Genomic DNA, 14,182 nt, shown 5'->3' on the forward strand with positions numbered 1-14,182 from the left:
AGCAACATTTTTTTTTTTTGACAGTGTTTCTCAGTAATGTGAAATTTAGTTTCATCCCAAGCTGCACCACCACTCTCGAACTGAATAATTAGTGATTCGTAGACACAAATGCTGTTTTCCCAAAAAATTATAGGGGACATTATATCATGTATATCTTTTGCGCAATACATTTTGTATTCATATAAAAAGTCCCTTGTTCTGTCATCTATTTTTATTTTTCCTGATATTTTAACATTTTGTCCTATACTAGGACATATACTATTATTTCAGTATTGGTTTCGAGATATTTAGAGTATTGTATGAAAGTCATAATTTTGTCACCTTCTTATCACCTACCATATAGTTAACTTTATGTATACTCTATGGATGTAGTTGGAAGTGCTGCTTTTCAGTTTGTCGAATGGACACTATATTTAAATAGATTAAGAGTGATGTTACGTCCCAAATGCTATCGGATCAAAAGTTTCCGGCTCCGTTGTATGACATTTTATTTTAGTGATCACATTTCTTGCCCGTACCCTTGTTGGTTGTCATGTTTTATCAACTTCCTAATGGAAATAACATGACGGATAAAGACATTTAACAAATTGATGGCGTATAATTTAATTTGATGGGGAGAGGGGAGATGTCTCATAGCTCAGCTGGATTTATATAGAGGATGTGTGCTTTATTTGTTTTTTCAATACTTGTGTTTCTGGTTATGAAGACAGGAGAAGGAATGAAGGGAGGGATATACAAGAAGACAAAAAAAGACATGTTGGTGTGAAAGAGATCAAGCAAGTGAGAGATTATGGAAAAGGGAAGGGAAGCGATCTTGATCCAGTGTGTCCCAATTAATGGAATTACCTTCCTCCTCGGGAGGACAGTTAGTCATTTGCAGAGACGTGAGCCCGCCAGTCTCTCCCACCATATTGTCCAGCAGGCGCTAATAAGGCAGCCCTGACCGCCGGGCGTGCTCATTAGCATAGCCCGCGGCCGCGGCAACCCCCGCCAGGGCCCAGCCGGACACTTAATTACCGCCGCGGCTCCTTCCTCACTACATCCATACTTGCTGCCCTCCTTCCTCTGTCCTCACCCCCTGCTCTACCTCCTTAACCCACTCCCAAAGACATTCACATACACCCCCTCCCCATCCATTCATAGCAGGGTAGATGTAAGACTAATCATTTTGCCGATGTAGATGTGATGGCTTTAGTCTTGGTATGTTGTGGCAGTCTTTTATGTTATTTCACTTTTTATGGCTTTGTGGTGAGCAATCTTTTGCAATTTTAGTGATTCCCTGACCTGCACTAGCTCTCGAGCTCGTGCTCCCTCTCCCATTGCCTCTCTTACTCTCATTGCTATATTAGCTCATGGGCATGACTCTCGTTTTGACATCGGCACAGTATTGATGCACCCCCGTCCAGCCTTAATCGGCTAATGGCTTCCTCTTCTTTCCTGCCCAGACAAATCAACCCCTCCCTTAACCATCCCACTATCTGTCCCTTCCTCCCTTCGCCTTGCGGTCTCCTCTTCCCTACCCAGTTCAGGCTTTGGGTCAGTGAGGCCAATTTTCATGCTTGGCTAAGTTTGTGTGTGTGTGTGTGTGTGTGTGTGTGTGTGTGTGTGTGTGTGTGTGTGTGTGTGTGTGTCAGCAGCCTCACACAAGTCATGTGGTGGGTGGCCTCCTGACCTACCTTTACTCCAGTCCCTTGCTCTTCCCTCCCTTCTCTAACTCACACACTTCCCTTAACTAGCAATCATTTTGTTTAACAAAGAAATCTGGCTCACCCCCGTATACTAAGCTTGTATGTATGTATGTGCGTGTACACACACATGCATGCACCCCTCTCTGACCTAGAAAAGCCACAGCCAAAATAATCCTGCCAAGTTCACAAATGGAGATTGTTGACAGCACCGCACGGTGAAACAATGAACAAGTCCACTACCTGTAATGTCCAACTGTTTTTAGCTGTAGTTGCAGGCTGTGAGCTTTTTTTTTTTGTGACGGGATAACACAACACACAGGGTTTCCAAACACTGTAAGCCACAGAGGCGCTACATCATAACATTTTTAACTCCTCAGTGTACGTCTCTGTTCAAGCTCAAGGCAGTTTATTCTAGCTGGTCTTGAAGCCTCACGACCTTCTCTTTATGTAGCCTCAGCGTGCACTTTGACCTGTTATGGCTCTCTCTTTGTCTATAATGTGGTGCCGCTATACATCTCTGTGGGCCAGAGAGAAAATCCCCCGCTGCTGCACCATTGAATCACCCGTGTGTGAGTGATAACAGATCCAGACTGCTGAGCACCCCGCAGCTGTTTGTCTCAACATGCAAGTCATCCCCGCCATTACACCGCTAAATGGTTCCCTTTCAGTGGCAGACGCTAGCCGCCTCGGTCCGTATCTCCATGCTTCATCACTTGGGGGGGCGGTTGCAGTTACTGTCGCAGAGCCAGCCCCCGTACTGGAGGCAAAGCAGTTGAATGTGTGTCAGAAATGCAGTTGGAGGTGGGGAGGAGCGCGGGGGGGGGGGGAGGCATTAAATTGCATTCTTGGCTGTGCATTTAGTGTTTGTAGTCTGAACATATGTATGCACGTGCATATGTTTGCGCCCATGCGTGTGGTGGGCATACAGCAGCGGTTGTGCGAACGGAGTTTAGACGAAGCCCCCTTCCAGCTCTGGCCGGAGACCATGACCTTGGGAAATGTCATTCCGCCCACGGTGATGGCTCGCCTGTGACACACAAAGCCATGGTAGTGGAGTGCATCAGTGCACTGTAGCACTCTGGCAGAGCCCTAGTGGTGTAAGGTTGCATTCAGCTGTACCTCACCCTGAGGTTTAGGAGTGAGCCTAGGAAGCCAGAGAGTTCAGCCTCAAAGCTGAGACCTTAGGTCAGCAATCTAGTGATTTCCCTCTAACCACATTACAGCCATTAGTGGCTCTTGCTGCTTTTCACATGTCACATAGAAATGGGTCAAGCCCTGCCCTGCATGACTCACAGGCTCTTTCTCCCTCTTCCTCCCTTTCATTCCTGTTAACCCTACTCAGGTGGCAAAATGGCATCAAGGGAGCATGAAAATTGGCTTCACAATCAACACATTATGACGTTTTCATTCACTTAAAGAAATGAGAGGGGGTCACACTTGCTGTCTACGCTCATCGGTCTTACACCTCCTGCATTGTTTTGTGTAGGTGAAGTCTATTAGACATGGGCTCATAGACTGGTTGGAGAGCCTTGAGGACTTTATTATAACATACTCTGTTGCCTTGGTTTTTGGCATCTGACATTTCCCGTCAGTTTCTGGTTATGTTTGTGTGTGTGTGTGTGTGTGTGTGTGTGTGTGTGTGTGTGTGTGTGTGTGTGTGTGTGTGTGTGTGTGTGTGTGTGTGTGTGTGTGTGTGTGTGTGTGTGTGTGTCACACACAGAAGTGGGAAGATGTTTGGATGTGTGTGAGCCCTGCTTGATATCTGTTGCAGCAGTACAGTATAGTGGTCAGAGTGGGTTGTGATGGTGGTCACCTTTTGTGGACCACGGCGAGCCCCACTGACCAGGTCGCTGTGCTGGGTAGCCTGTAAACAGAGAGCAGGCCCACCAGGCCTCTGTCAGGGTTTAGAGGGCGAGGGCAGCTTTGGTGTGTGTGTGTGTGTGTGTGTGTGTGTACTGGAAGTACTGTTTGTATCTTAGTGTATGAGACATTTTTCGAGCCACATGTTTTTGCAACTGTATGAGTGCACACTTTCTTAGAAATCTCCGCCAGTTCCCTTTTCATCAGATGTTTTGTGAGGTTGTGTTCAGAAACCCAAAGAGGAGGAGGGGGGGAACAGTCAGTTTTGACATTTTGTTTTGCTCAGACTCGGTGCTTTTGACATGTTCTTATGGAGGTTTGTTAATATGTATTAGGAATATTCACTTTTCTTTGTTCGCCCTTGTCTGGCAAGCTGTAATGTTTTGCTTATGAATATTGATACATGAAGTGTATATTAATGACCCTTGGTGACCTTAACCCTATCCTTATTGGCTCCCCGGTGGTATCTGCAGGCTCATGAATATTAATCTAGTTCTGTAACCTCCATTACCCTAATCTTTGCTGTCTAGCCTCCCAGAAGGACCCGTTGTCATGGTAACCCCTTTACTAGACTCTTCCAGACCAAGGGTGGGAAATGAAATATGGTTAAAAAAAGACGGAAAAATCTAAATTACTCAAATATCTCGGATGCACCTTGTGGAAATCTGGTCATTGTATTCGAAACGTGTTGAAATTGTGTTCACAGTCATTTTGGTGGTGTCCTTGCTGAGCAATGAAGTGTGTGTTTTTTGCATCTTTTAATGGCCGTTTGACTTGATTTTGGGCAGGTAATTATTTTTATGAAATTTCAAAATAGTGGTATCAATTCCACAAAAGTCCAGATCACTTATTGCTCTGCCACATTAGACAAGTAACGATGGGAAATAATGACAGAGAATAGTAAAAAGCAATTTCCAATTTAAAAAGCTGTGAAGCCGGAGGCTACGACTATGCCCTCTACTTAACTCTTTGTTGTAAGTGTTTGATGTTCACAATTCATACCTGGGATAATCAAGTATTCAGCTGAAAGATGATGCTCTAGTCTAACTCTTCATGATAGCATCGTGGTGATATCTGTATGTATGCTCTCTCTCTCCTCTTCCAGAAGTGGACAGCAACGAGGAAGGAGGGCCTGATGATGGTCCAGTGGAGGAAGAAGGCTGGTTTGGGAATGCTTCTGACACGCGCTCAGAGTCGTCGTCCTATGGTGACACCCAGGATGAACTCCTCCTTGCCAGGGGCTCCTCTCCTGACGAACGGCCTGGAGTCAGCACTGGGTCCGGGGACCACGATACCTGTGGAGGCGAGAGCTCGTTGGGTTGCCCCACACCCGTCCATCGTGCCTCTTTGGAACTTCTCGGACTGGATGGAGGTGCATTCTCGGCCCAGGACACACTCTCCTCTGTGGTGTCGTCGCTGTATGGCGAGGCAGCATCTCGTGCCCTGGGGAAACCCCTCAGCAGCAACCTACGGCGCCTCCTTGAGGCCGGGTCGCTGAAACTTGACACTGGGGATCTGCTGGGTCGGTCATCCAGAGGATGTGCTGGGGGGGAGTCTCCTCCAATCGGTCTAGCCCCACCTCTGACCCTCTCCCCATCTTCCCACCATGCCCAGCAGTTAAGTGCTCTTGCCCGAAAACTGGCAAATAACAACAACAACAGCGGCTCGGCGTCCCCAGCCTCCTTGACACCCTCAGTCACCAACATTAAGCAAGAGCCCCTTGATCCCTTTAACTCTGTCAATCCTAGCAACGGCAGTGGTTTTGTATGGGCAGGTGTTGCAGATAAATGGCCACCGGCCAGCTGCTCCACGCCCTGTGGCTCCAGCCTGTCCCCGGACTCTGCCATCCAGAAGTTAAAAGCGGCAGCGAATGCCGTGCTTCAAGACAAGAATGCCGTGGCCTCCTCCTCAACGACCTCGTCCTCCTCCTCCACCTCCGCCTCGTCTGCAGTGCCCGCCCTCGGAGGGAGTGGTCGAGGAGATGATGTGGTGCGCTTTGATGCCTTCAACTCTCCGTTCAGCCCACAGTCGGCTAGCTCCACCCTCGCTGCACTTTCCAAGAAAGTCAGCGAGCGGAGCCAAACCTCGTCAACGCCCAGTGCTGCTACTGATCACCAATCCTCCAATTCTTTCCTCTCGCTTGTGTCAATGACCTCCTCTGCTGCCTTGCTCAAAGAGGTGGCAGCCAGAGCAGCAGGGAACCTGCTGGCAGATAAGAAAGATGGTTCCTCCTCGGCGACTGCTGGGGTCCTCCAAGAGGACGTGAAGCCCCTGATGGACCAGAACCAGAGGGCTCCCACGCCCTCTACACCCACCAGCCTAGACTTGCTGTTGCCCTCTACTCCAAAGAGCAGGGGCAAACCCAACAGCCAAGCAGGTAATATAACATAATAATATATCACATCAATCAAAAATAATTAGTTGCACCAATACAGATGATAAGAGAAGAGCTTATCTGAGGTTAGGTCCGTGTTATGATATTTTTCCTGTGAAAAGATTTTTTTTCTTTTCTTTATTTACAAAACGCTGAAAGACATTTAATTATTGCCTTGTGTCTTGCCACAGAATCAGGATATCTAAGCTCAAACAAGATTGCCACAATGAAATAAAAGGACCTTGTGTTTGTATGGAAGAGAGAGAGTATAAAGGTTCAAGATCATTTCAGCTGCACTTCATTTATGGAAAGTTTTCAATTTCCTTTAGCATACCGTTTTCTTTCAAAAAGTAATCGTACAAATTTACCCAAAGTTCAAATGAACTATCTCCCCTATCATAATACTTCTTCCCATTCAGCATTTATCAAAGAACAAATCCTCCTTATGTCATGACACGCAAATCATAACTGTTAGCACTGATGAATTAAAGTTCGTTTAGCAGTGGAAGCTCCACAAAGATAAAACGTCTTCGCTGCCATTGTGTGGAAGGAGGAGGTTGTTTGCTTGTCACCATATAAAACACAACACTGGACGTCTGTGACATGTTTTCTCTGGGTTTGTAATGGTTTTGTTCTCACCTCACTGTCGCTGAAGTAGCGAGTAGCGTAGCCTCGGCTTAACTGTCAGCCGAGCAGAGCGCAGAGCCGAGAGAAAACAGCCCTGGCTGGCCTTCTAGTCTGGGAAATGGTCTGTGGGCTCGACGGGGGGTTCCGACTGAGACCTCGCTGCCTTCCCAGACCAGCTCGTTTGTGCTCGGATGTGCGTGCTGCCAAAAGGGGGCCGTCAGTGTGTGCTCTGCACAGTGGGGAGCCCTGGAGTCCATATCCATCTCGGCAGCCTACTCCTGGCTTCAACCCCCACTAGCCAGAGCCCTCTGCACTGATCAGCACAGCAGACTTAAGGCCAAACACATCATACTTTCCACTGACTGGATACAGATGCGCGTACACACACACACACACTCACACACTCTGTCTCTCTCCTGTGCTCTCTCTCAGTTACTTACAAATAGCCGTGCCGTATATTCTGTAAGTGTCTCCTCAGATGTAGACGTATAACCAAACAAGGGTGCACACAAAGATCTCACTCTTGCACAGGGAGAGAGAAGGCTTCAAAGTGCAGGCTCTTGCTAAGTAGGCTTTAGGGAGAACAGAATGTTTTCAGGGAGATGGATGGGCACTTTTGAGGGATTGTGTCGCAACCCCGCCAAATCTAAAATGGCTGGATCAAATTGACTTCAGACAGATGAGGCAGTCGATGTAATATTCTGTGATCTGCATGCTAAAAAGGGGGTCGGCTCTAACCCGCGAGCCGTCAAGGTCGAGCGGCGCTGTAAAAATGCAGGTAGTTGTTTGGTCGCCAGACTGAAAAATGTGACCTTGATTATTGACTGTCATGTCTTGTTTTATTGTCGTCCCTTGCCAGTTCAACTATAAAACTCTATTGCACGGGCATGTTCTGCCCTTTGAATATATCAGGAAAGCTTTCTCCCCTTTTTTCCAAAACGTGGTTGTGATTGCGTAGGAAAGAGATGTGTTAAATACTAAGATGAAGGTACTCAACACGCACATTTCCTCTCTCCTGTTTTATTTCCGCTTCACTCAGCTCAACTCGGAATAAGCAGAAGTCATTTTTGCATTGTGATCTCTGCTGTGCTTGGAGAGGTTGGGCCGCAGATGGCGGTTTATTGTTGCAAATAGGCAGTCTCGAGGTTTTACACCCCAGGTCAATGAATGGCTGAGCACAGTAATTTCACCAAACACTGATTACCAGATGTTTTTCAAGGAACGGCACTGGAATACTTATGAAGCCATCCTGACAGGCCCTTGTAGAATTTGTAATGCAATCATGCCTCTTTCTAATAAGACCAATTAAACAGTAATGGATGCCGGATATGAAGCCAACAACAATAATCGAGATACTAAAACATGCTTGAGTTTTTCCTTCCATTGTTCCATTGCTTCCAGCTGGCATTTCCCTTGATAGTTTTCACCATTAGGTGAGGAGTAGTTGTCTCTTCCAGATCTGTGAATACTGTAGCCAGTATTTAAATTTCTTTACAGGAGCAAAGGTGCATTTCAGTAATATAGTACATATATTCCATTCACTAAAGCGCTTATGACTCAATATTCTTTGGTGCCCTCAAGGCTCTCCTGAGGATGGTGGCAAACCGTTCCAGTGTCCTGTGTGTGGACTGGTCATCAAACGCAAGAGCTACTGGAAGAGACACATGGTCATCCACACAGGCTTGAAAAGCCACCAGTGTCCCTTGTGTCCCTTCCGCTGTGCTCGCAAAGACAATCTAAAGTCCCACATGAAGGTGAGATGATATTGATTGTCTTCATCTTGTGACCTTGCTCCCCTTGTCACCCCCACACATATCCTTTTTAATTGGCGGCAATTATGGCTCTTGGAATATAATTGTTAACATTAAGGGATGGGCATGCTTTGGTTTAATGTGTAATAATCCTCTACATGGTATAATTAAACACTACATGTTTGCTTCATTTCAGTTAAATTGATCGACAATATAGAGTCATGTCTTTCCTCTTGATGTCCTGTAATACAGGAGAAGAAGAGTGCTTTGACATGCAAACCTGTCCTGCGTTTTTAGGTACATCAGCACCAGGACCGGGGTGAGACATTTCAGTGTGAACTTTGCCCCTTCACCTCCTCCCGTCACTTCAGCCTGAAGCTTCACATGCGCTGCCACCAGCACTTCCCCCGCTCGGACGTCAAGGTGAAAGAGGAGCTCACCACCGACACGGAGGGCGAGGGCTCCCTGATGGGTGACAGCGGCCCCACAGACCTGATGGGGGAGGAGGTGTCGCCACTACACTCAGACAGCCAGCAGCAGACGTCCTCTCCGATCGAGGCTTCCTCCAATCACGTCCACATCAAGGAGGAGCCACAGGAGAGAGATCTGTCTGTGCTCTCCCCCTTTAGCATGTGCAGGGACCGTCCCAGCAGCAGCGCTAACTCCTTGGACCTACTGGGCGTCGGGGTCAGATCTAGTTCTAGTGGTCCAACCACAGCCAACTCCCTCTTTAGCCCTGACATCACCACCAAGACGGCAACTGACCTGCTTATGAAGCTTTCAGGTTAGCATAATTTCTTTCCGATTTTAAAGAAAATTATTTATTCATACGAGGCCTGCAACTATGACTTTCATCATCGAATAATGTTCCAGAACATAAAGAAATAGCAAACAAATATCCATCACAAGTTTGCAGAGCTTCTAATGGCATATGAAAATGTCTGATTTTCCAAAAAGTCAAGGATTTTCAGTCTAGTATCGGGAAAAAAACAAACAGAAAACCGATTTTATATTTTACACTTTTGGAAAGCTGGAGCCAGTTTAATTTGGCCTTTTTTGCTTAAATACTTGCACAGTAACCGTTGCCTAATAGATATTGTATTGGCTCTAATTTTCGGTATGTATATTTCGACAAACTTCGGAGCCTGTGTATAACGGCAGTATCAAGTAAGAGACTATAGAAATTAAGAATTGACCACTAGTCTCTGATCATCATCTTGTGAAGACAGATCCAAGGAGTAAATGGGCATCAAGTTAGTTTTCTTTTATTGCAATTATATACGAAGGATAAACCCACCAGGATATTATGTGCTGCAGTTAAAAGTTACCTCTGTCTAAATGGAGGACATATCGCGTCAAGTTGAGAAATACATGGAAAAACAGCATGCACAGGAACACTAGCGTGACTCTTTTTTTTAATCCATAATTGCTTGTTTGTTGTGCCGTTTTCTCAGCTTGACTTCATAACTCCGCTCATTTCAGTTGCACTTTTATAAAAAAACATTTCACTTCCTACAGACTTGAACGTGAAGACAACCATTCTGATCTCCAGCTAGATGTTGTCTCCCCTTTGCCTTAAGTTTTGTTTTGATTGTTTCACTGTCACCAGAAATAACATTCGTAAGAAGTGTAAACAGTTTTATGTTTAATGTTTCAGGTCAAGGCCGCAGTGTGTCTCTGTGAGCTGTTTTTTAATGGATTTGAAAACAATGGTATCCTAAAATGTCTCGGAGTTAGTTCACGCCTTGAGGGAATAGACAGTTTTAGCGTTGACAGAAATACAATCATATTTAGATGTTTAATGGGCAACGACATAGGTATCAAATGTAAAACCCAGTTTTGACAATGTGGGCGAAAGCTGTGTGGGTCTTAGATTGAGACACATATGTTTGAGCTGTTGTTTTTCCTGACTTTAGCTATCATTGTGCATATTTGAGGGTATCAGGGATGCCTTCACTTGTACGCAGAATTAGTCAGCCATACACCATACAACCTTGGTTTCTGTGTGTCTCCCATGAGAGTGACAGAAAAGTAGGCCATGGACTTTTAGCTTTTTCCCAAGTACCACATGCTTTTAACACCGGTAAGGACAACACCCAAATAATTCAAAACTTGCTCTTAGGACACTTATTTGTGGAAGACGGCATACTGTATATTTGATTAAATAGATTTTAGTTATTTTTACTGTGCCGACAAGTATGTTTCTAGAACAACATCATTTAATATAAATAGATGAGTTTCTTACAGTTGTTTAACAAGCATTGGAACTTTGAACTGACACATAAATGTTGTCTTTTAAAACGCGTAAGGGGTTGAACATGTGCACTCGGCCTTCTAATTGTCTAAATGAAGGACATAGTGTACAACACGTGGCAAATTATATAACAAAAGGTGTTTTAGCACAACTGGCTATATATATATATATATATATATATATATATATATATATATATATATATATATATATATATATATATATATATATATATATATATATATATATATATATATATATATATATATATATATATATATATATATATATACATACACACACACACACACACACACACTTACTGTTCAAAAACTGTAGTCAGTCACAGATACAAAAGCTTGAAATATTCCAATAATATAACCTGCCCAACTGATAAAACACTAGGATAAACACATGAAATATGTCACCTATGGCATCTAATTTTGCAAATCTATATTCAAAATGTGATGCTTCTCAATGAGAGAGGCTTCATCCATCTATAAATGGTGGATACTGTTTAGCGCAGCACATCCAACGGATTTGTTTGGCGCCTTCCTTGTGTCGTGCCACTTTTTTGTTCTATGAAGGTATGTTGGAATAAGCAGAAGAGAGGAGACATTCATGGCATATTTACAATATTTCAGGAAGTAAGCATGCAAGTGTAAGTAGACTGAGAATGTTCTGATATTGAGCGTTTTTCTTGCTTTCTAAAAGTAAGTCTCCAGTGATTTCTAGTAACAGAATAGAACATCCACATAAAAATCCACTGAAGCACCACCGAGCAGCACTAAAGCCATGACCTAAATCAGAGCATATGCAGCATGTTCATATCTAATCATGTAGATAAATGGTCTTGTTTGTAAACTTTATATCTGCTTAAAATGTAATTACAATACTGATGTTTCATTCTTCTACCATATTTGAGATTGGTCTATTTCCTTTGCTTCTTTCGCACATAGTTAAAGTGACATGTGATGGCTACCCAGTTGTACATCCTCATTTATCTGCGGTTGGCCACTGATTAGCTCCACTGAAGCAGTTTGGGACTAAATGATTCGCTCAAGGGCACCTCAACAAAAGTTGTTGAGGGACTCATTTTTCTCCCCCCTCATCTTATCAGCTGTCATGGGAGTTGAAGATCTGTAACCTCTAGGCATATTTCTCCTTTTAACAATTCTCTTTGCCTGTTTTTCGGTATTATTTCGACTTTTTTTTTGGTGTTGAGGAGATCAACTGAAAATGACAAGTGGAAGAAGCCGTTCTGGAGCCCTGCATTAAGGATTGTTTACAGAGATCTTCTGGACTTTGGTGAAAGCCCTTATTTAGAAATGAAACCGTTTAAGGCCCAACCTTTCCTGCAGTTGATACTAAGAGGTTGTCTGTGCCTCGAAAGTGGTAGCAGCCATATTTCCCATTCATGTACTAGTTCAAGACTTAAAACGCTGAAAGTTGCAATGTGACAGACTTTTCCTGAGTGTTATAACATAATGATACAGCATTATTTTTAACAAACTTGACGAACGTGCTGCTCTAAGGTATACTAGGCTCAGACGAGGCGTGTTTAGATGCATTTCACCATGTTGCAAAATATCAAAGGATGAGCTTAGAGACGGTGGCAAGATTGATGGAAAAAGGTTGACTGAGGTTCAGCGTCGGGGTCGAGGCTACGGCTGCCACTCTTCCACTTAATGCTGTGTAATTAGATTGAGATCTTGCGCGAGGATGGGAGGAAAAAACCCTGGGAACATTAGATTAATTAAAAATGTATGCATAATTCATAATTAAAAAGGAATTCATAATTTGAAATGATTAGCGCCCTCAGCGCCATCCTCTGACCCCGCCAGGATGCACGGGGACTGGGCCGGCTTAGTTAACTCCCCCTCGATCTCGCACGCCCGGGCTCCACATGGATGCCCCCTGGGTGCCAGTTGCATTTCACTCCCAGACTGCACAATCAAGCCCGGGCAACTCCCGGAGGAGCCAAGATGGCTCCTCGCAATGTCAGTCCAGTGTCAAGTGGCGGACATCTTAGTCAGGGCATCATTCAAGGAGAATGAGGAAGGATATATATTAAAAAAAAAAAAAAAGACAGGACGAGAGGATGTTGAACTCGACTGCATGATGATGTGTTTTAATGAATACTGCCTCTTTGATCACAAAGTTCTCCCTTTGTTGGGGGGTGGAGTTAAAGATAGAGGGTTATGAAACTGAGAAGAACTGGGCTCAGATCTTTGTGAGACTTACCCATGCCACGGAGTAGCCAGGGAAGGAGAGGTGAGGAAGTTCCTCCTGGGACCTCCAGACTCTATTTCTTTTGACCTCCCTGCCAACTCAGATTGAATGTGTACACGAGCGACTCATCCCTCCTGCTTTTACACTGCTGTCTCAGTGCCTCAATCCCACAAGGCCTTGGCGAGGGAGAAGGAGGAGGATGGGAGGAGAGGGGGGGGAGGAGGTAGGGGTGGTATAAAGATGTGGAGAAGGAAAGAGATGATAAAGAGATGGATAAAGTGACAGCGAGTGGGGGAGAGGGAGAAAGAGGCAAAGAGGGAGTTGCATCGAGTTCCCCAGGCATAAAAAGCCAGTGAACTCTTCCTGACCTCTGACATAATAAGCATATCATTTTTTTCTCGGTTGTCCTGCTTTCCATTGAGTGTTATACTGATACCCTTTGATTTTTATCCTTGCATGCTGACACAACCGTTAGCTATCCAGTGTGATCCACATTTTGATTCCGAGATGAAAGCCACAGAGGTACTTTGAAATGCACAGCCCCTACCCTGTGCCCAGTGGACCCTGAGTTAATAATGACAGTGGGCACTGCACACCCTCCAAACACCCTCCCGCCTCCCACCCCACCTCACCCACCCCCGCCTCCCGCTGCGGTGACACAGGCACAACGAGCTTGACCCTGGCTGGGTGTGAATAATTGGCATGCAGGGGGTTGTGGGAGGTGTTGCATCTGTCATGACGCTTCTGCAGTTGTCTTATTTATCCTTTTCCTGTGAGAGTATCTCACATGAAATGATGCACTGGCAGAATTGTATCATCGTACATGAGTATTCTTCAGGGTTTTTCGAGGACATCCATTTTTTTTTTTCCTCCCCTTGTAATATGTCATCATTCTAGGTAGACACATTAGTTGTGTATGACTGTATTTGGATATAGCATAAATGTGCTGTGTAGGAAAATGTGTGCTGTGTTTCATGTTTCACCGTCTTAGTTGACACAGATTTCTATTGAATTTTGAAATGTCCCGTCTTCAGTTATGTCACTTTGTGAACATCAAGAATTCATCTTCATGTCATTTTGCTATCCAACTCTGCATGAGCAGACACAGGCAGGCCTTTTGTGTGTGACCTCTGGTCCATACATCCCCACTGCAGCCATCAGTATCGCTGTCCGGTGTCTCGCACACTGTCAGCTATTGTTGGGTTCTCAACCTGCCCCACGTAGCCCTGTGCTTTTTTTTTTTTTTTTTTTTTTTTCTCCGGGAGAAAACAGCAGCCAATTGTCAGAGGGGGAGCAGGCCGGCGTGACAGAGGTGGAAAGCTAATGAAGTTATTTGACGGCAGCCCTGGCCACGGAGCGAGAGGTGAGGCGGAGTGGACAAGCGCCTGGCAGCGAG

The 14,182-nt window shown here is 44.9% G+C and overlaps 1 protein-coding gene across 1 annotated transcript in view; it reads left to right on the forward strand.

Moving 5' to 3' along the window:
• znf827 (zinc finger protein 827) overlaps positions 1–14,182 on the forward strand; it is a 64,016-nt gene that overhangs the window by 14,277 nt on the left and 35,557 nt on the right. Inside the window, exons 2-4 of the mRNA XM_068588613.1 lie at positions 4,654–5,925; positions 8,131–8,303; positions 8,598–9,084. Coding sequence (XP_068444714.1) covers positions 4,654–5,925; positions 8,131–8,303; positions 8,598–9,084 — 1,932 coding nt within the window. The remainder of the gene's footprint in view (positions 1–4,653; positions 5,926–8,130; positions 8,304–8,597; positions 9,085–14,182) is intronic.

This window comes from Clinocottus analis, unplaced genomic scaffold (assembly GCF_023055335.1).
Source record: "Clinocottus analis isolate CAN_PGR_092001 unplaced genomic scaffold, fCliAna1.0.p SCAF_22, whole genome shotgun sequence".
Lineage (NCBI taxonomy): Eukaryota > Metazoa > Chordata > Actinopteri > Perciformes > Cottidae > Clinocottus > Clinocottus analis.